Consider the following 22,295-nt stretch of genomic DNA (forward strand, 5'->3'; position numbering starts at 1 on the left):
TGAGATGGGGCCTTCACAGGGCTTTAAGCAGATAAATGCTATTATCTGACTATTGTGCTCACATGAGATGCAGGGTTGAGAATAGACTGTAGGGGACAGGGAGGAAGCAGGGAAGAGAAGATGGTGGCCTGTACCAGGGTGGAAGCAATGGACATGGGTGAAGGTGTTCAATGTCTGTCTGTCTTTTGGAGGTGGCATCAGCATGATTTGCTGGTGGGTTGGGAGAAAGCGTATTTGCATGTGGGTTGGAAGGATCTGGGAAGAGGGCAGAGTTCCCGAAGCCCAGTCTGAGTGAAGGGAGGGAGGCAGGGCCCAGGGGAGGCTGTCTTCAGAGAAGTCAGGTGGGTCCTAAGAGGGGCTTATATTGGACGATGGGGAGGCGGAGCCAGTTCCTGGACTGCTTCCTCTCGTTTCTTCTGTCTTCTCCATGAAACAAGGTCATAAATTGTGAGAGGTTGACAGGGCTCCCTCCATCTCCATTGGACTTTAGTGGGAGGGTAACACTGGGAGTATAAATGCCAGGGTGTGTGAATCAGGGTGTGAGAAGGTCTAACCTGCTGTGAGTTATTGGATCAGTGATGAGAAGTTCAGGTGAGTGGAGGCCCTGGGTGCTCTTAATGGCAGGTGATTGCAAAAGTTCTTGCATTAGCTGTATTTATATTTTTATTTTTATTTAATACTATGACCTTTTCTAATATCCTAGGACAGTGTTTTTTTTCTTAACCTTTGTGTTTCTGGCAAATAAGGTTATTATTAGAATGAACCCTCTTTATCAAATGGAATTATGCATGTCGTAGGTCCTCAGTAAACACTTTGTAAATGTATTTTCTGTAGACAGATCCCTATAATTGCACTATTTTGCAGCTTCAAAGAACCCCCTCTCTTGCATGGTGTTCTGCAACCAAATACGAAGTTACGACAGGCGGAAAGACTATTTGAAAATCAACTTGTTGGGCCAGAGTCCATAACAAATATTGGGGGTAAGTAAACCCCTGGAACTGTGGAGTCTGACTGGGTGCTTTTGAGGCTGTCTGTTGCTTAAATGGGGGCTTTGTAGGAGCAGCCGCCCTGGAGGAGCTTTTGACATCGTTAGCTGTGGATGTGGGATGTGCATGTGCAGAGAGCATCTCGGCTCTCTGAGTTGTGGGCCATTTTATTCCTGGATGATTTGAGTTCATTTCTATGGAATACTTTATTCTACTCAAAGTATATGACCCATTAAAATGGAAGGAAAAATGAAAAATGCAGACATTGATGTTTAGTTTATTTATCAAAGTTGGTAGGTGTTTCTTGACAGGACATTGTTTCTTAGCTCGGTTTCTCTTTGTATCAGTTTCATTTTTGAAAAGAATATGAACGATTCTCAGTATTTCCACCAAACCTAAGACTAGAATTGGGTCTAGTTCTAATACTTGAGTATTAAGCTTTGGAATCACTCAGTGAAAGATAAATACCTCATGATCTCACACATTTGTGGAATATGAAGAACATAAACTGATGAACAAAAATAGATACAGAGGCAAAGAAGCATCGAACAGACTGTCAAACTACAGTGGGAAGACGGGGAGGTTTGTGGGGAGGAGTAAGAGATCAACCGAAGGACTTGTATGCATTCGTATAAGTATAACCAATGGATACAAGACACTGGGGGAGAGGAGGGGTAGTGAAGGTATGTGCCAGGGTGTAAGGGAGGCCAGAGGGAGGTCAATGGAGAAAAAAAGGAGACATATGTACTACTATTTGTAATACTTTAAACAATAAAATAAAATTAAAAAAAATAAAGGAAAAGGTGCTATACTTAAAATGGTGTGAGGATTTCTGAGCAGCTGAACTAAGCACTCTGCTCCTCATTCCAAAGTCCAATATGTTTTCTGAGGAGTAGTGGTGGACATTGCATTGGGGGTGCTCCTCTGTTTTGTTTTGAAGGCAGGTCAGAGCCGCTTCTCACATGACATTGACTGCTTGTCTTTCCCAGACCTGCTGTTTGATGCAGGAGCCCATGACTGGTGCATTTTTTTTTTTCTCAGTATATTTTCATTGATTTCAGAGAGGAAGGGAGAAGGAGAGAGAGAAACATCAATGATGAGTGAGAATCATTGATTGGCTGCCTCCTGCATGCCCCACACTGGGGATCGAGCCTGCAACCTGGGCATGTGCCCTGACTGGGAATCGCACCATGATCTCCTGATTCATAGGTCGACACTCAACCACTGAGCCATGCTGGCCAGGCAAGACTGGTGTCTTTTTGCAATTGTTTGTTTGACTTGCAAAGTCAAAATTGTTTCAAGAGTGATAGGTACTTCATGATAGAACTTTATATTTCCTCTAAAAAGACATTGTTGTTTATTATTAATACATTTTACAAGTTTTGTGGGTTTTTTGGGGGGAGAAAAAACAAATATTGGAAATTAAATCTGGAACTGGGAGGAGTTAAAGTGATTTTTTAAAAACTTTCAAAGAGAATGCTTTTCTTTCTTTTCCCCTTTTCACTTGGGCTAACATCTCATTGTATTCTGTCACCAGATAAAGGAGCTGGTTATCTTCTTGGTGACATTTCTGGTTAGGTACAGAGGGGCCTATCTAGTTAGCCTCCTGCAGGTGTGAACCCCAGGGAGGCCCCCAGGGACTCGTTGCTGCTGCCTCACTTGGAAGTTATCCTGAGGGATGGCTGGCGTGTTGCTGACATTGGAGGGAGGCATCAGCCCCAGGAGGTACTTGAGTAATCAATCACCAATTAATGTGTTTTAATTTTAAAACAATATTTATTTTTTAGAGCAGTTTTAGGCTCACAGTAAAATGAAGAGGAAGTACAGAAATATTCCATATAACCCCTCCCCCCACATATGCACAGCTTCCCCCATTAGCATTTCATACCAGATGGTATATTTGTTACAGTTAACACATTATCACCCAAAGTTCATAGTTTACATTGGGGTTCACTCTTGGTGTTGGATATTCTGTGGGTTTGGACAAATGTATAATGACATGCATTCATTATTTTAGTATCATACAGAGCAGTTTCACTGTCCTAAGAAATCCTCTGTGCTCTGCCTATTTATCCTTCCCTCGCCTCGACTTGTCCTGGCAACCACTGATCTTTTTACTGCTGTTATAGTTTTTGTCTTCCAGAATTTTATACAGTTGGAATCATACAGCATGCAGCTTTTCAAATTGGCCTCTTTCACTTAGTCATATGCATTTAAGGTTCCTCTATGTCTTTTCATGCCTTCATAGCTCTTTCCTTTTTATTCCTGAATAATATTCCATTTCCTAGACATATTACAGTTTATTTATCTGTTCACTGACTGAAGGACATCTTGGTTACTTCCAAGTTTTGGCAATCCTATATAATAAAAGCCTAATATGCTAAGTGTACAGTTGCCTGTTCAACCAATCAAAGCATAATATGCCAATGATATGCTAAGGCTGCTCAACTGCTTGCTATGACGTGCACTGACCACCAGGGGGCAGATGCTCCAACTGGTAGGTTAGCTTGCTGTTGGGGTCTGGCTGATCAGGACTGAGCAAGACGGGCCAGACAAGCCCTGGGGCCCTCCTGCGGTTCCTCCCTGGCTAGCCAACCTCCCATGTCTCTCCCCGCCCCCATCGTGCGTGGGTGGGGTCCCTTGGCCTGGCCTGTGCCCTCTCACAATCCGGAACCCTTTGGGGGATGTTGGAGAGCCAGGCCCAGGAAACCCACTGGTGCATGAATTTGTGCACCGGGCCTCTAGTCCTATCTAATAAAAGAGAAAAATGGTAATTGGCGTACGACGATACCCTTTTCATTGGCTAATCAGGGCTATATGCAAATTAACTGCCAACTATGATTGGCAGTTAACTGCCAACTAAGATTGGCAGTTAACTGCCAACAAGATGGCGGTTAATTTGCATATGTAGGCACAATGCAGGGAGGCAAAAGGGAAAGCAGGAAGAAGCCCCCTGCCACTGACAGTGATCGGAAACCCAGGGGGCAGCTAAGAGCTGGGGGGCAGGGCAAAGGCGGCCCTGGGGCCGCCTTTGCCCTGCCCCCCAGCCATGATCGGAGAATCAGGCGCTTTTGCCGCCCTGGCCAGTGATAGCAGGAAGTAGGGGTGGAGCCAGCGATGGGAGCTGGACACGGTCGAAGCTGGCAGTCCCAGGAGCTAGGGGTCCCTTGCCTGGGCCTAAAGCAGAGCCCACGATCGCGGGGCTGCTGCAGCTGTGGGTCCCCGCTGCCCGGGCCGGACGCCTAGGCCAGAGGCGTTAGGCCTGGGCAGGGGCGGAGCCTGCAACCGCGGGGAGCTGGGGGTCCCCTGCCCAGGCCTGACACCTCTGCCAGAGGCCTCAGGCCTGGTCAAGGGGCCAATCCGGTGATTGGTGATCGGAGGGTGATGAGGGTCAACTCCACTGGCCGAGGCATCAGGCCTGGGCGGGGGGCTGAGCCGGGGATTGGGGGGATATGATGGTCCTCTTGCCCAGGCCTGAAGCCTGGGTCAGAGGCGTTAGGCTTGGGCGGGGGGTGGAGCAAGCGATCAGAGGGAGATGGGGGTCCCCTGCCCAGGCATGATTCCTGGGCCAGAGGCCTCAGGCCTGGGCGGGGGCCAGAGCCAGTGATCAGGGGGAGATGGGGGTCCCCTGTCCAAGCCTGACACCTCTGACGGAGGCATCAGGCCTGGGCAAGGGGCCGATCAGGCGATCGGAGGGTGATGGGGGTCTACGCCTCTGGCCGAGGCGTCAGGCCTGGGCAAGGGGCCGATCCTGCGATTGGAGGGTGATGGGGGTCAACGCCTGAGGGCTCCCAGTATGTGAGAGGGGGCAGGCTGGGCTGAGAGACACTCCCCTCCCCACACACACCCAGTGCACGAATTTCGTGCACCGGGCCCCTAGTCTATATAATAAAGAGCCAGGCTCATAACAACTGAAGGCTTGATCAGACTGGAAGTCTGTGCTGGGTTGCCATGGCGACCCAGCACTGACTGGGCCGCTGTAGGTGCCCGGACCCAGCACTGACTGCCTAGGGGGCTGCAGATCAGGCCCGGAGAGAGGCCTGCAGAGAGAGAGGCAGGGTCTGATCCGTAGCCTCTGTGGCAGCCATTGATCAGAACTTGCCTCTCTTTCTCTCCCCGCCTGACCAACAGCTGCGCCTCCATTTCTCTCCAGGCCTCCACTGGGGCTGCTGATCAGCCTCGCCTTTCTGATCAGGCCCTGTTGATAGGCTCAGAGACACTGACTGGCATAGAAACTGACCAACCAGAACCAAATCTGGGTGAATTGAGGAACCAATGGCTGCCTAGGAGGTGGAGCTTTTGACGCTGACTGGCATAGAAACTGACCAATCATAACCAAATCTGGGTGTATGTAAGGAGCCAATGGCTGCCTAGAAGGCAGAGATTTTGACACTGACTGGAATAGAAACTGACCAATCAGAACCAAATCTGGGTCAACTGTGAGGAGCCAATGGCTGCCTAGGAGGCGGAGCTTTTGATGCTGACTGGCATAGAAACTGACCAATCAGAACCAAATTGGCTGGCAGAGGAGGGCAGTTGGGGGTAAGATCAGACCAGCAGGAGAGGGCAGTTAGGGGCCATAAGGCAGGCAGAGGCAGTTAGGGGCGATCAGGCCAGTAGGGGAGAGCAGTTAGGGGCAAGATCAGGCCAGCAGGGGAGAGCAGTTGGGGGCAACCAGGCTGGCAGGGGAGGGCAGTTAGGGGCAATCAGGCAGGCAGACAGAGGCAGTTAGGGGCGATCAGGCAGGCACAGGCAGTTAGGGGCAATCAGGCAGGTAGGCAAAGAGGTTAGGGGTGATCCCCCGAGGGGTACCCGATTGGAGTGGGTGCCGGTTGGGCTGAGGGAACCCCCCATGCACGAATTTTGTGCACCGGGCCTCTCGTTATTAATAAAGCTGTTATAAATATCTGCATGTAGATGTTTGTGTGGACATGTTTTCAACTCATTTGGGTAAATGCCAAAGATCACAGCTGCTGGATCTTGTGGTAGGAATATATTTCATTTTGTAAGAAACCACCAAACTGTCTTCCAAAGTGGCTGTCTTGAAGTCAAGTAGTGACAGTCCTCTGATGTTTCTTCAGTATAGTGTTGGCTATTCTGGATCTTTTGCTTTTCTGTATTTAAACTTTATTATCAGTTTGCAGATATGTATATTAAAAGAACTTGCTGGGATTTCTATTGGAATTACTTTGAATATGTAAATCAAGTTAGAAAGAACTGACATGTTGACAATATTGAATCTTCATATCCATAAACATGGGATATCTCTCCATTTATGTATTTTTTTTTGGTCTTTCGTTAGAGTTTTATAGTTTTTCTCATATAGATCTTCTATATACTTTATTATATTTAGACCTCTATATTTCCTTCTTTTGGATGCTAATGTAAATGGTATCCTGTTTTTAATTTCAAATTTTACTTATTCACTATATAAGAAAGTGATTGACTTGTATATTATTCTTATATCCTACAACTGTGCTATAATTGCTTATTAGTTCTGGGGGGGGGGGGGTTGTTGTTGATTCTTTTGGATTTTCTACATAGAGAATTTTGTCATCTGTGAACAAAGACAATTTTATTTTTTCCTTTCCAATTAGTATTGATTTTCTTGTCTTATTGCATGAGCTAAGGCTTCTAATACAATATTGTAAATGAAGGTGAGAAGGGACATCCTTGTTTTATTCTTTTTTCTCAGTGGGAAAGCTTCTAGTTTGACAACATTAAGGATATTTGCTGTAGGTTTTTTTTTTTTTTTTAATAGATGCTCTTTATCAAGTTAACGAAGTTCCCCTCTCTTCCTAATTTGCTGAAAGTTTTATCATGAATAGCTGTTGGATTTTGTCAGATGCTTTTTCTGCATCTACTGATATGTGATTTTTCTTTAGCCTGTTAATGTGGTGGGTTACTTAATTGATTTCCAAATGCTGAAGTAGCCTCACACACCCTGGATAAGTCCCAGTTGTTTGGTTGTATAATTCTTTTTTATTTTAATTTTATTTTTATTTATTTCAGAGAGGAAGGGAGAGGGAGAAAGGGGTAGAAATATCAATGATGAAAGAGAGTCATTGATGACTGCTTCCTGCACAACCCCTACTGGGTTTGAGCCCGCAACCCAGGCATGTGCCCTTAACTGGAATCGAACCTGGGATTCTTCAGTCAGCAGGCCGACGTTCTATCCACTGAGCCAAACCAGCTAGGGCTGGGTGAATAATTCTTTTTACACATTGTTGGATTAGATTTGCTAATATTTTGTTGAGGATTTTTGTATCTTTGTTCATGAGAAATATTGGTTTATAGTTTTCTTATAATGACTTTGGTTTGGGTATTAGGGCAATGCTTACTTCAAAGAATGAATTAGGAAGTATTCCCTCTGTTTCTGTCTTCTGGAAGAGATTATAGAGAATTTGTACCATTTCTTCCTTAAATGTTTGGCAGTAGTATTCACTGGTTAACCCATCTTAGTCTGGTGTTTTCTGTTTTGGAAGGTTATTAATTATTGATTCTTTTCTCTAATAGATATAGGCTTAATCAAATTATCTTATTTCTTCTTGTATGAGTTTTGGCAGATTGTGTCTGTCAAGGAATTGGTTCATTTTATCTAGATGACCAAATTTTGGGGCATAGGGTTGTTCATAGTATTGCTTTATTATCTTTTTAATGTCTTTGGGGTCTGTAGCGATGTTCCCTCTTTCATTTCTGAGATTGATCATTTGCATTTGCTCTTTTTTGTTCTTATTTTGGCTAGAAGATTATCAATATTATTGGTCTTTTTAAAGAACTGGTTTTTAGTTTTGTTGATTTTTCTCTATTGGTTTTCTGTTTTCAATTTCATTGATATCTGCTCTAATTTTTATTGTTTCTTCTGCTTATATTAGATTTAATTTTCTTGGGGGTTTTTTTGGTTTGTTAAGATGGAAGTTTAGATGGTTGATTTTAGATTTCTCTTCTAATATATGCATTTGGTACTGAAATTTTCAAATTACTGCTTTTACTGCATTCTACAAATTTTGATAAATTGCTTTTTTTATTTACTTTAAAAATTTTTAAATTTCTCTTGAGATTTCTTCTTTGACCCATGTGTTATTTAATTTCTAAGTATTTTGGGATTTTTCCAGATATCTTTCTGTTCTAGTTTAATTCCATTGTGATCTGAGAGTAGGCATTATGTAATTTTTAACTTTTTAAATTTGTTAAGGTGTGTTTATTATTCACCAAAATGTGTTCTAATTTGGTGAATGTTTCATGTGAGCTTGAGAGGAATGTATATTCTGGTATGCTTGGATTACCTAGCTGATAGGTATTCATTATATCCAGCTGATCAGTGGCGCTGTTTAGTTCAACTATATCTTTACTGATTTTCTGGGTGCTGGACCTCTCCATTTCTGATAGAGGGATGCTTAAGTCTCCGACTCTAATAGTGGATAAGTCTATTTCTCCTTGTTGTCCTATCAGTTTTACCTCATGTATTTTGACAGTTTGTTATTAGGCACATGCACATTAAAGGTATCTTCATGGAGAATTGACCCTTTTTCATTATAATGTCATTTTTCCCCCCTTGACAACTTCCTTGCTCTGAAGTTGGCTGTCTGAAATTAATATAGTTATTCTAGATTTTGTTTGTTTGTTTAGTGTTAGCGTGATACATCTTTCTCTAATCCTCTGTTTTTAACTTATATGTGTCTTTATATTTAAAGTGAGTTTCTTATAGACAGGGTATAGTTGAGTGCTTTTTTTTTTGTTTATCTACTCTGACTTATAAGTCTCTGTCTTTTACTTGGCATGTTGAGACCATTGATGTTTAAAGTACAAATTGGTGCAGTTGGATTAGTAGCTACCATATTTGTTACTGCTTTCTATTCATTGACCTTATTTTTTGCTCCTAAGTTTGTCTTCTACTCTCTACCTTTTGTGGTTTTTGTGGTTCATTCTATTTTCTGTTTTTTCTTAGCATATTAGTTACTGTTATAATTTGTTTAGTGGTTGCCCTAGAGTTTATTATAAATATTTAAAACGATGTAATGTTTCATGAATTTGCATGTCATCTTTGTGTGCGGCAGTGCTAATCTCTGTTTTTTTCTAATTTTAGTGTATGTGTTGCTGAAGTGAGCACCTGTTGTGCTTTAATCTTATCCTGAGGGACCTCCTAGCAATTCTTCTCTTTTAGTTGGATCTGATCAGCCTCAACAGCAGATACTGATGTGAGGCAGACATGAGCACGTGCCCCTGAGTGCTAGCCCACGAGCCTGTACTCTTCTGAAAGTAGAAAATCCTCGTGGTTTTATCACTGCCTGGTGTCTGCTGCACCCTTGCTTCAGTGTTAGTTCAAACCCACAGGCAGATGCCTCAAAACCCCACAATTTTACTGCTGCACATTTTAAGGACTTTTTGTTCCCAGACATCACTTCTCCTCCATCTTCAGAAATGCCTTTTCTTCTCTGGAGATGAAAATGGCCAATAAGCCACATATGTTTTAGAAGAAGGTAGTATGATCACAGTTTTAGGCCAACTCAGTAACACTCTTATTCTTTTTATTTTTTTAAACAGATGTGATATTTACTGGTACCGCAGATGGCCGGGTCATAAAAATTGAAAACGGTGAAATAGATACCATCGCCCGGTTTGGGTCGGGCCCATGCAGTAAGTTAGTCCCAGTCCTCCCCATGTATGTCTTGTCTCGTCATTCAGAAAGGTGCAAAAGGGCCTTATGTACCATAAGTCAGGTTCACCCTCGGAGAAAAAGAGCCATGATCATCTGGCAATAGGCTGATTTGGGTGTTATCACATGCTCTTCATTTGCTGGTGGTCCTTGGACCTCACGGTGCCTGGTTGTCACCCTTCATTGCAATTTCCCAGCTAGGCAGTGGCCATGGCACCTGCCGCTTACTCTTAGCTCCACCCCTCTCTATTCTGCAGAGGCCCATGCTCACTTTTAAGGTAACTTGAAAATTAATAGGTTTGTTGAAATGCTACCATAGCAAAGCAGACAGCTTTGTCATTACTTGGATACTTAAATGTGATTCCTACATTAGCTTCTTAGGAATTTCAGCAGTGTCATTCAAAGTGAAAATACCATGAAGTCACTTGAATTTTAGAAAACTAGAGTAGAAAAATCTTATTGTTTAAACACTGGTAGTCCTGACTTCTTCTTATCATTTTTTAATAGCTGAAATGTGTTTTTTTTAAGTGATGCCTTTTCATTGTGAAATGCAAACAGCACAAAAGTACGAAGAAGAAAGTAAAAATCACCCCGGAGTCTTCTCAGATGTAATTGTTATTAACATTTTAGTGAATAACTTTTCAGATATCTTTCTGTTCATGAAAACTCACAGCCACCCATGGTTATATGGGGTGGACTCATACTTTACATTTGGTTCTTTAACCTGCCCTTTTCCACTCCATATTTTGGCTGTAAGTATCCTCTGGTAAGCATCCTGCAGTAAGCACCCTCCTCCTGCTGTAACTGCGTCTGCAGCGAACACTCTGCAGTAAGCACCTTGTAGGAAGCATCCTGTTGTAAGCACTCCTGCAGTGAACATCTGCTTTCAGCACTCCATTGCAAGCACCCCACAGTGGGCACCCCACAGTGGGCACCCTGCAGGAAATATGCATAGCCACAGTTTTTTAAAATCCTCACCTGACGATATGTTTTACTGATTTTAGAGAGAGAGGGCTGGGGGTGAGAGGAAGAGAAACATTCATGTGAGAGAGAGACATTGATCAGCTGCCTCCCGCATACACCCGGACCGGGGATCAAACCCGCAACCTAGGCATGTGCCCTGACCAGGAATGGAACCTGCAGCCTTTTTTGGTGCCAGGGACCGCACTCAACCAACTGAGCAACACCAGCTAGGGCCCCAAAGGTTTTAAAAGAGTGTAGGTAGTAGAGCAAGAGAGTTAACCTAAGGAATAAAATAGAACTCTCCCTTTATGCCAGGAGGAGAGAAAACCATGCTACTAGATGGGCAGAGTATTCAGATCAGGCCGTTGGGATGAACCTCCCAGCTCCTGAGGTTCTGTGGGGATTCTGGAATCGAGGCCTGGGTCCTGATGACATCCCTGTGTTAACTGTTCAAGTCTTGGGTTGCTGATGTGAACATGATTCTTGGGTACCAGTTGCTGTGTAAATGCCCAGACCTGGATTCTCAGGTGGTCCCTCTGGACATGCTGGACAGTTGTCCTAAATCCTAGGTGCTAGAATACTGGGGTGCGGGTCTGTATCCCATTGCATGGTATATAGAACTATGCATAAATTTAGGAATTGATGGTGGGATGAGGTGCTTACACACTAATGGGGGCACAGACCAGCCACTGATTCCTGTCCGTTCCTTTCCCTAGAAACCCGAGACGACGAGCCTACTTGTGGAAGACCCCTGGGCATCCGGGTGGGGCCCAATGGGACCCTTTTTGTGGTTGACGCATACAAGGGACTATTTGAAGTGAATCCCTGGACACGTATGTGACAATATCTTATTTCCTTCTGTGATGATTTCAGATTTTTTAAACAATATGTGCATAAGTGAACTTAAGAGAATTTGTTCAATACAGTCAGCTGGAGACTCTGATATTTCTTACTCATTGAATAGTACTGCAAGCATCGCCTTACAAACATCAGCTAGCATAAGCACCATATAAATCCTTACTTGTGTGCATTTCGTCAGCACCCTAATTTCCTCCGGCGTTTGTGTTTTAGCCACAGGTCTCAAGAGGAGGTTATTAGACCTCCTCCATCCATCTTTATTTTTCTGTCTCTCTCTTTAAAAAAATATTTTTATTGATTTCAGAGAGGAAGGGAGAGGGAGAGAAAGGTAGAAACATCAGTGATGAGAGAGAATCATTGATCGGCTGCCTCCTGCACACCCCACACTGGGGATCGAGCCTACAACCTAGGCATGTACCCTGACTGGGAATTGAGCCATGACCTCCTGGTTCATAGGTCGACCCTCAACCACTGAGCCATGCTGGCTGGGCTTTCTGTGTTTCTCTTGATGTCTTGTCTTCCTGTTTGTTTTCTGCCTCTCAGTCTTTTCTTATCCTTATCCTTCGTCTATGTCTTTTCATTTTCTTTCTCTTGCTTCTCCTCCTGTTCCTTTCCCCTGTCTGGTCATGATGTCATCTTGACCAGTGGCATAACATTCGCTGCATGTGCTTTGGCAGGGAAGGGTCGTACCATGGAGGAGTTTGTTATCATGGAAGGTGCGTGGGGCCCTGGGTCCAGGCACTGCAGACCAACTGCATGGGTCTGCCATGCCATTGGCTGGCTGTGTGACTATGCAGGTTACTTAGTCTCGCTGTGAACACTGTCCTCATCCATGATAGGGATAATGTAGTAGCCTTCCTCGTGGGATTGTTGTGAGGATTTCAATGATATACATGGAAAGAGTTCAACACTCAATAAATGTTCTACTATTTAAAAAACCTACTACTTTCTTTAAAAAAATAGTTTTTTATTGATTTTAGAGAAGTAGGGAGAGGGAGAGAGAGAGAGATAGAAACATTAGCAAGAGAAATATTGATCAGCTGCCTCCTGCACACCCCTATTGGGGATCAAGCCCAGAACCCCGCATGTGCCCCGACTGGGAATCAAACCGGCAGCCTCTTGGTGTATAGGATGACACTCAATCCCCCAAGCCTCACTGACTGAGATACTCTTATTTCTTTATTTAAAAGCAGATGAATAGAACATTTTATATTTCTCTCAAACAAACAAATCGAGTGTTGCCTTTTACATAAACTTTTAAGTCAGTTGATCTCGATAAAAGAAAGTTCCTCATTCTCAGGGGAAGGGTTTTGCTTTAATGTAGTCTAAAAGTATTCATCAGTTAACTGATGGAAGAACGGAAAAACACTTTATTGTAAGAAGCAATGCATTTTTTGACATATGGCATAGAGAGGTTCATTTTAGTTTTTCTTTTTAAATCAGGCTAATTAATATTTCAAAATTATTGTGATACGAGTTCTTAGAACAAAAGCACGTCACTCTCTTCTTTCCTTCCTTTCTTCATTCCTTTCCTTTTCTCCTTTTCTTCTTTGCACTTCAGGTGAAGTGAAATTGTTGCTGTCCTCTGACATACCCATCGAGGGGCGGAAAATGTCCTTTGTGAACGACCTTACAATAACTCGGGATGGGAGGAAGATTTATTTTACGGATTCCAGCAGCAAATGGCAAAGACGAGATTTTCTGCTTCTGGTTATGGAGGGAACGGATGATGGGCGGTGAGTGTGTATTTCACATCTTTGCTCAGTGAGATCATCAGTCAGGCAGGGTAGCTTTAGCAGAGCAGATTGCTTCTAGGAATCTTTGGAGTGTTTCTGAGCATAGTATTTCAGCGTTTCAGATAGGACCTTAATGGCTTCTGGAAATGGGTGATGGGTGCAACAGAACAGAGCAAGGGGACCTTACTTTCTCTTTGATGTGATGAATAAAAATAGGCCTGTTCATGTGAGGATGTGGTCTGGGCAGCCTGGGAGAGACCTACAAGCAGGCCTGGGTTTTAGGTTGTCTCTCTAAAGGGAACTCTGGTGAGGCTGGAGCCATGGTGGCCCTGTGGTGTTGAGCCTGCTCCCGGTCAGTGAGAGAATGACTGGGGGATGTCTGGAAGAGGATGCCTGGGGCTGCCGTGGGTGGGGAAGGGCTCCTAGGGGCCAGCCTGGGCCCAGGTCTGAGCAGGGGGCCACCAGGGGCCTTGTCACTCCAGTGTGAGTCTGAGTCCCTTCCCGCAGGTCCCTGCCCAGAGGTGAGCCAGGCTCTAGCCCAGCAGGGGGGTTGTGGACTCCCGGCGTGACCCTTTGCTGTTGGCACCCACAGCCTGCTGGAGTACGATACTGAGACCAAAGAAGTAAAGGTTTTACTGGACCAGTTGCGGTTCGCTAACGGAGTGCAGCTTTCTCCTGACGAGGACTTCGTCCTGGTGGCAGAGTTGACCATGGCCAGGATAAGGAGGTGCGTGTGGCATCTGCTGAGCGGCCCGTGTTCACCAGAGAGCCTTGTGCCCGGGGTGGGTGTGGAGGTGTCAGTTGAGAGAATTTGAAAATCGACAGGGCACCTTCTCCTTTGTGTAATGATGTCAAACATCATACTCAAGGGTGTGTTTCCTTCCCCCATGTCTCACCTACTTGAGTGTCACCATCTGGGAGAGTCTTAACTTAATGCTGATGCACATCCCATGTGCCTTCCCTATCGGTGGGTCTTGGCGCACCACATTTTCCCTAAACCGCATCTAGCTGGGCCCAGTGCTTGAGCGCCTCTTTCAGCAGCTGCGCTTTTGTTCATAATGGACATACTTATAGTTATTTTCATAAACTTATTGGAACCAAGACTAATTTTGTGGTTGGCTAAAGTTTTTCCTTAAATTGGAGGGCTGCTGCTCATACCTACTTGGGTGACTTTTTCAGAGTCTACGTGTCTGGCCTGATGAAGGGAGGGGTCGACATGTTCGTGGAGAACCTGCCTGGATTCCCAGACAACATCCGGCCCAGCAGCTCCGGGGGTTACTGGGTCTGCATGTCGAGCATTCGCCCCAACCCTGGGTTTTCAATGTTGGATTTCTTATCCGAGAGACCTTATATTAAAAGAATGATTTTTAAGGTAACTGAAAACTATAATTCTAAGATTCAAAACTATAATTAGAAGATGCATCTAATTATGATCTAGTTTGATTTATAGCTCTAAAAATTCTAGTTCTGCTTGTAATATTTAGTGCTTTTAGTGATTTCTTTAAACACCTTTTATTCTTCAGCATGACATGAAACTTAAACATTTGGACCCTTTGATTTTTTTTTTTTTCTGGTTTTCTGGTCTAGGCGTTTTTATCATCACCCTCACCAGCATGACCTTTTGGTGTCTCTACCCTGCCGGTCAGCCTCCCTCTTCCTGCTCTGAGATGGCTTTTTAAGGTCTCTCTTCTCCTCCAAACCCTGGATCCCCTCCCTGTCAGCAGTTGACACTGCTTCTCCTCAAAGGGTTCCCAGGTGCCTCTTCCTGTGGCCATACGTGTAACTCACTCACCTTGGACCCATGCTGCCTTGCTCCCTCCTCCCTTTTTGGAACCTCCTGCCAGTCACCCCTCTCCATAGGATTTTGCCCTTTGACATCTTAGCACACCGATTCTTCCCCATTTAAAACAAATCATTCACCCTTGCCAACGGCCAGCAGACCATTCAACACAGCCTTTAAATGTTGAGCATCCTACCCTTTCTTCCAGTGGCTTCCATGAAATGCCCCGAATGTAAAACACATTTTACAGTGGGGATGAGTCACTTCCTGATACAGGTACTTCCTTCATACAGAAATTTTATTTTCTGAAAAGCTTCTTTTTACAGGCTGAATAGTATCTGAAATTGATATTGAATATTTGCATAGATATTAAAATATTTATAACTTAAAGTCCTGAAAGGTAGCAGGCATCAATTACTGAGGCCATGTGGTGCCAGGCCCTGTGTTTGGGCCCCAGTGAGGGGCTGCATACACCTGCTCGGTCAGGCTGTTCCATGGCCTTCAGTGTTGTTCTGAGTTTAGCGGTCAGTGTAGCAAATCCTGATTAGTTCAGAAAGAACACACCCTCCTCTATGTTTGGCTGACTTCAGAGCCAACATCTGTTTCCGTTGGAATCTAGGAGGAGGCAGAAGGGTAGAGTGGCAAGAAGAAGAGTTTTGAAGATCACACCAGCTGACCAGATGTGGTCTCTCTGCTTCAGTTGCTCCATCTGTCAAGTGGGAAGAATAATAGCAATTCATTATGTGCTGAAAACATATAATGTGAATATGCACATAATGCCCTTAGCTGAGTGTAGTAAGTGTTCAGTTTTTGGCCCTCTTAGCTTTTCTTCAGCCAGGATGTGGCCCCTCGGTCGTGCGTGCTGTCTCTCCCTGATAGAATGTGTGCTCATCAGAGCAGGTACTTTTCTGTTTAGTTTACTCCTTTATCCTCAGCACTGAGAACAGTGTCTGGCACATAGTATGCACTCAGAAGTTTCTGTTGAATAAATGAGTGATTCGAGAGCTGAGACCATAAATATGAGAGAGAGCTGGAGCAGTGGGATGTGTTCCTGGTGACGGAGAACATGGTTAGGGTCCCTGGGGCAGGAGAGCTCAGCATCTGTGTGTGACCTGAGACATGACAGACGATAGCAGGGGGGAAGCGGGTGAGGATCCCGGCCTTGTAGGAGGTTAGATTTTATTCAAAATGGGATCAAAGTCATTGGGGATTTTTTATTTTTGATACAATATCAGACATAGAAAAGAGCAAGAAAGGCACAAAGAACTTTTTTCAAGAACTGTTTGCAAGTAAGTTGTTGCCTGATGCCCCTCAGATACTTAGTGTATTTCCTACAACAAGGACACTCTCCCTCAAGACCACCTGCCCAGGCAGGAAAGTTACATGAACACCTGCCGCTGTCCAGCCGCACAGCCCATTCAGGTTGCTGCGGTTGCCCCAGTGATGTCCTTGGTTATTCAGCCCAGGATCAGACATGGCCTCCAGCCAACACACCTCCTCATTCTCCTGCGGTCTGGAGCAGCTCCCCAGTTTTGACCTGTTGGAAGGTTGCGGGTCAGTTATATTTCAGGAAGCCTCTCCATTTGGGTGCAGGTGTTTCTGGTGGTTAGAGTCAGGGTATGCATCTCTGGCAGAGACCACAGAGTGCAGCTGGTTTTCAGTGTGTCCTGCAGGAGGGGGCTGATGCCACCATGTCCCATGCTGGAGTTCATCTGATTCGGTGGTGAATGCCAGGCTTCTCCCCTGTGAAGCCACCCTTTTCCCCTTTGTAATTAATGAGTATTTTGTGGGGAGGCACTTTACTTTTTTAAATTTTATTTTAATTAATTAATTAATATTATTTAATTTATTTATTGTGGGGAGGCACTTTATAACTAAGTAAATATCAGTATTATCTTATGGTTACCTATTTTACTCAGTGGGTTATATAATCTGTTACTATCATTATTTATTTGTTATTTCAGAGAGAGGAAGGGAGAGGGAGAAGGAAAGGGAGAGGGAGAGGGAGAGGAAGAGGGAGAGGGAGAGGGAGAGGGAGAGGGAGAGAAACATCAGTGATGAGAGAGAATCATTGATCGGCTGCCTCCTGCATGCCCCCTACTGAGGATTGAGCCCACAACCCCATCATGTGCCCTGACCAGGAATTGAATGATCCTGGTTCATGGGTTGACGCTCAGCCACTGAGCCACACTGTCAGGGCTATCATTATTTACTTTGATACTTAGGTTGTCCAGCTGTGGCCACTGAGAGCCCTTCAGTGTGGCTTCGTGGCCTTTGGACATGCACCTATTATTCTTGGGTGGTTCCTCACTTTCTGGCTCATCTCATCCTTTCCCCACCCCAGCTCTGGAATCAGCCACTTCCTCAAGGAGCCTGCTTCCTTCTAGAGGAGATCTGGGGCTAAGTGCCACATAACAGCTCCCAGGCCCCCTCATGGACAAAGCAGGGAATGTATTTTGCATGTGTAGTCATACATGTATACACATATGCGTATATACAATGTACATACACACATTTACACCTACATTTATTTATCATCTGTTTATTTAAATTGAAAACCATAAGTAAAGCTGGTATCCCTACATCCAGCTTAATACCACAGGGTCTGTTCTAGTTTTCTTCCTTTTGTACTTGTACTTCCTTTTTTCTATTAGTGAGAAACCTGGATCCCCTTATCCTTCATACCTATTTGATCAGATTCCCCAAATGTCACCAATTTGTAGCCATTGTCCCCTGGCACATGGTCTCTGCTAGGGCTCTAGCACCAGCCTGGGCCTCCTCCCTCCTCGTGGCCATGTTGTGGGGCCAGCCTTTCTTCCGAGGGGCTCTGATACTTGCAGAGCTTCCCCAGGTGAACACCCTCCTCATCCTGCTTAAGCTCTGACCCCCTACTCCGCCTCACTGTCCTTTCCCTTCCCTCAGTGAGGACTCTCCCTCACCCTGTTCAGACTGACTCCCTGGACTAGGCCACTGGGGTTCCCCTTTTGCTCAGTGCCAAAGTTGCTGTATGTCTGCACACACCTGCCTCACTTGCCCCGCACGCTGCTTCTTGACTGAACTGTTTGAGAGGGGAGTAATGTGTTATAAAGAAGGTTGTAAAAAGATAACTAGCTTCCGTGTGGAGAACAGCTTGTAGGAGGGTTCCACTGCTTGGGGAGCCTGTGTGGAGGTGGTTAGAGTGGTCGGGAGAGGCGTGGGCAGAGCCCAGGGAGGGTTGGTAATGCACAACAGATGACAATACCCCTGGGTGCTGGCTGGTAGGCTGGAGAGAGAGGGATTAAGTGTGAGGGCTGAGTTCTGGCTTCAGCAGCTGGTGTCAGGAGCCCCATCTCCTGAGCTGGGGAGTCTGTTGAGTTTGAAGAGCTGTTAGAAAGTCCAGGTGGAAATTCCCAGGTAGTGAGGAATTTAGCTCTGGGCATCGGAAATAGAGGCAGAGATTTGAGAGCTTCCTGGGAAAGTGACTAAACGAACGAGAAGGGATGAGATCTCTTAGGTACAAGATGGAGAGAGGAGGACCTATGGCTGAAGGGAGGTGGGATTTCATGGGTCCTGGAAAGCCTTATGGAATATTTTGAGCTGTAATACAACTTTGATCCATCACTATAGAACCTTCTAGACCAGGGGTGGGCAAACTTTTTGACTCGAGGGTCACAATGGGTTCTTAAACTGGACCGGAGGGCCGGAACAAAAGCATGGATGGAGTGTTTGTGTGAACTAATATAAATTCAAAGTAAACATCATTACATAAAAGGGTATGGTCTTTTTTTATTTTTAGTTTTATTCATTTCAAACGGGCCGGATCTGGCCTGCGGGCCGTAGTTTGCCCACGGCTGTTCTAGACCACAGTCAACTTGTATGTCTATTTGAACATTTCCAGTGACTAGGAGACATTATTCATTGGACATTTGTAATTGTGTGGCTATTTCCCCTTATATTAGAAGGCTGAACTTTGACTATTGATTTCATTTGCTGTTCTTATGCAGTGGTGTCCTTTGTCATCATTTTCTACATGTTATCCTTCTGCTCTGCCAGAAATTTATGTATCTCATCATGTTTTTCTTTGCTAAAACCTTTCAATAGCTCCAGGAGCCTCTTGGCCCAGCCGAGCCAGGGGCTAGGCTCCTGGAGGTGCCTGCTCAGCATGGGCGTCTTTGGTCTCTGCACTGGCTGCAGGAGGGCCTAGAGCTGCCTCGTGTCTCATAGGGCAGGGACTGTTGATGTGACCTGCTGAGGTTTTTGTCTTTAACGTGAACTGCTTTCAGATCTCCATCATTTGCATCTTGCACAGTTGAAATATCTTAAATATAATCAGAGGGCTTGGCATTTATTCCTGTCGGGCTGTGCTGGTTTTAAGCTGGCATTCTGGGGTTGATGTCACGCTGTGTCTTCCTCATATGTGATTTGTGCTTTTGTGTTCAGCCAGGGCATCCAGAGGTACCAACATTGCAGGATTGGGGGGTATCGCATAAGGCTGTTGGATAGCCACTGTCCTCATGCTGGGTTAGCCTTGCCTCTTGTATGCAAGTAACAGGAGGCGCCTTGGCCTGATCTCCTCCAGGCAAGGGGCAAGGCTGGGGGAAACCTGCTGTGGGACAGGCCTTGTGCTGGGAGTAGGGAACTGGTTTGACCTGGCTCTGCCCTATATGGCTTCCTCGTTACTGGAGGAGCTGGCCCTTTCTAGATGGTGAGGGGCTGTAGGGTCTGTTAAACAATAAAATTCAACAGAATAAATTTTAAAGAGCTTATTGGCTTTTTCAATGATTCATGAACTGGACAGCACGCAATCTAACAGATAAAAAGCAGCTCCAAGAAGCTGTACAAAATGAGAGAACAGGAACAAGGATGTCACACTGAGCAAAAATCATGTTGGTGGCTGCAAGGTCACTTTCCTGTAGGGGGCTCAGGGCTGTCAGGCAGATGACCTAACTAGTGCTCATCAGGGACTGATTCCTGATTGACTGGCTTAAGATTCCATTTCTGGGGGAGCCTAAACTGTAAATAAATGAAGTCTTGGTTTGGTGACGTGGGCTTACTATCAGCGATTCCACTGGGGGCCTGTTATCTTGTTTTTAAAAGGTTGGATCTGCTCACATTCTTTAGTCAGTAGGTCAACTTCTCACACTGTGCTTCCCTTCCAGCTGTTTAGTCAGGAGACGGTGATGAAGTTTGTGCCACGGTATAGCCTCGCCCTAGAACTCAGCAGCAGTGGTACCATCCAGAGAAGTCTGCATGATCCTGATGGGCAGGTGGCCACCTACATCAGCGAAGCGCACGAGCATGACGGGTACCTCTACCTGGGCTCCTTCAGGTCCCCCTTCCTCTGCAGACTCAGCCTTCAGTCTCTTTAGCCACCCGATGGCAGCCCTGATCGTGGCTGTGCCAGGAGTTGGCACATGGCACCACCTGGTCTAGGAGGCACCATGGACACAGCCCTTTTCACTTGTAGCACTGTTCCTTGGAAGTGTGGTGTGACCCTGGGGAGGTATGTGCCCCTGCAGGACAGACTCACCTGGGTTTGACTTTGCACTTAGAGGGAAGCTTAGCATATGCCATTGGAAGATATGTTCATGTAAAGCCATTTTCTCTTAAAAAATTCTAAGTACGGTAGTTCTCTAGGACTTGGGGGATATGCACTTTTAGCAGGCCTCAGAGTTTTGATGGATAGAGCAGTAGATGAGTTGTCCAGGCATCTGGCTCTGTACTGCCAGCCTCAGTATCTTCATTATAAAACAGGGTGATGCCTGCTTATGGGGAGGAGCAAAGGAAGGGCAAGGAGTGCTCAGTGCAAAAGGGCCTGTGCAAGCGCGACCTCAGCACGACTTCTCCAGAGCTGAGCAGGGCACGGCCTCCACCCCTGGCCTTTTCCTCCCATTGCTTCCACCCCCAACCTCCTCCGGTTCATAACAGGGTTTTAAAAAAAACTCCTGAGTCCTGTCATATACAGGCAGGGATCTGAGTAAGTGCATAGGAGAAGCATGATTTCAAAAGCTCCAAGAGGACTACCTGGGTTACTCTCTGAACAACCTACCACACGAATGAATGACCCAGCAGCTGGGTGAGTTTAGGGCAGTCCTATTTACACACCTTTGTTCCTCACCTCTAGACCCACAGGTGTGAATAGTACGGGTGTTAATGTCATATATGCTTCAGTGTCAAAAGCCCAAAGTTGCTCTATGTCTACACACTGGTCATAGTTTTGTCAGGGAGACCTCTGTAGTGATGATAATTAAATAAACGTTTATGCTGATTAACTATTTGTGATGGTGTTGCCTAGGAGTTTCTTCTCTTCTTTAAATATAATTATCAGTGACTGAAATCTGACTCCAACCCGTGCTGATGTGAGGATCCTTTTAGCTGGGATCTTGTTTTAGGGTCAAGCAGTTCCTCTGGGGACCCCTCAGGGGGCAGCAGCGGCCTCAGGCCATTGCCTCCGGCCTTGATTCATTTTTGGGTAAGTTGATAGCACACTGCTCCCTGTTTTCCAACCTACAGAGTGGGGCTGATACCTGTTTCTGAAGAAATGTCCTGAAGGACAGTTTGGGCTTCTGGGATAGTTTTTAAGAACTTGACTGGACAGTATTTTAATAGGTAATGATACAGTTCAAAGGGGATTGAGAGCTGTGGTGAAATCTGAACCTTTGTGTCTTGTCACACTGGCTGGCCTCCAACCCCTTCCCTCCCTTTTCCAGTGTAGCCAGCTCTGCCCATGCCCTGGTCAGCCTGATTTCGGGGGAAGGAAGTCCAGAGTCTAGCGGTGGCCTCATCTCTGTCACCCTCTTCCGGCCGGCTTTATGCAGCAACAGTAGAACTGAGTCAAAGACTGGCTTCAGTCTAGGTGGTGCAACCCGCATTGTCTCAGATGAATGACTTACTATTTATGTAACTTTATAGGAAAGGAAATTGAGTAGTGATTATTAAATATTTTAAATAGATAATGTTGTACCCCATATAGCAAGTATATAAGAATAATGGGGTAAAACCCCGTCGTTCTGCTACAAAAATCAATTTAAATGTTTGGGGCCTAAATAAGTAGACGTCTTTTTAAAAAAATATTTTTTAATTGATTTTAGAGAAAGAGGAAAGGGGAGGGATAGAGAGATAGAAACATCAAAGAGAGACACATTGATTAGCTGCCTCTAGCATACCCCCCACTGGGAATCGAACCAGGGAACTCTTGGTTCATGGGTTGGCGCTCAACCACTGAGCCACACCAGCTGGGTGTTAAGTAGACTTCTTGAATGAGAAGAAAGGGCTTTGCTTTTAGTGCTTAATTTTTACTGTTACAAAGAAGCTGGTAAATTGCTTTTCACAGTTTT

The 22,295-nt window shown here is 45.1% G+C and overlaps 1 protein-coding gene and 1 non-coding gene across 3 annotated transcripts in view; one reads left to right on the top strand and one right to left on the bottom strand.

Annotated features, from left to right (window-relative positions):
- Nucleotides 1-21,813, top strand: part of APMAP (adipocyte plasma membrane associated protein) — a 38,512-nt gene extending 16,699 nt beyond the window's left edge. For both annotated transcript variants that reach the window (XM_059705378.1, XM_059705379.1), the window contains 7 exons: nucleotides 865-980; nucleotides 9,531-9,623; nucleotides 11,322-11,438; nucleotides 13,025-13,199; nucleotides 13,792-13,926; nucleotides 14,379-14,571; nucleotides 20,118-21,813. In XM_059705378.1, coding sequence (XP_059561361.1) covers nucleotides 865-980; nucleotides 9,531-9,623; nucleotides 11,322-11,438; nucleotides 13,025-13,199; nucleotides 13,792-13,926; nucleotides 14,379-14,571; nucleotides 20,118-20,327 — 1,039 coding nt within the window. In that variant the 3' untranslated portion in view covers nucleotides 20,328-21,813. The remainder of the gene's footprint in view (nucleotides 1-864; nucleotides 981-9,530; nucleotides 9,624-11,321; nucleotides 11,439-13,024; nucleotides 13,200-13,791; nucleotides 13,927-14,378; nucleotides 14,572-20,117) is intronic.
- Nucleotides 8,994-9,096, bottom strand: LOC132240340 (U6 spliceosomal RNA). The gene has a single exon (XR_009454263.1). It is a non-coding gene; the product is annotated as a U6 spliceosomal RNA (small nuclear RNA).
- Nucleotides 21,814-22,295: the final 482 nt, after the last annotated feature.

This window comes from Myotis daubentonii, chromosome 8 (genome assembly GCF_963259705.1).
Source record: "Myotis daubentonii chromosome 8, mMyoDau2.1, whole genome shotgun sequence".
Lineage (NCBI taxonomy): Eukaryota > Metazoa > Chordata > Mammalia > Chiroptera > Vespertilionidae > Myotis > Myotis daubentonii.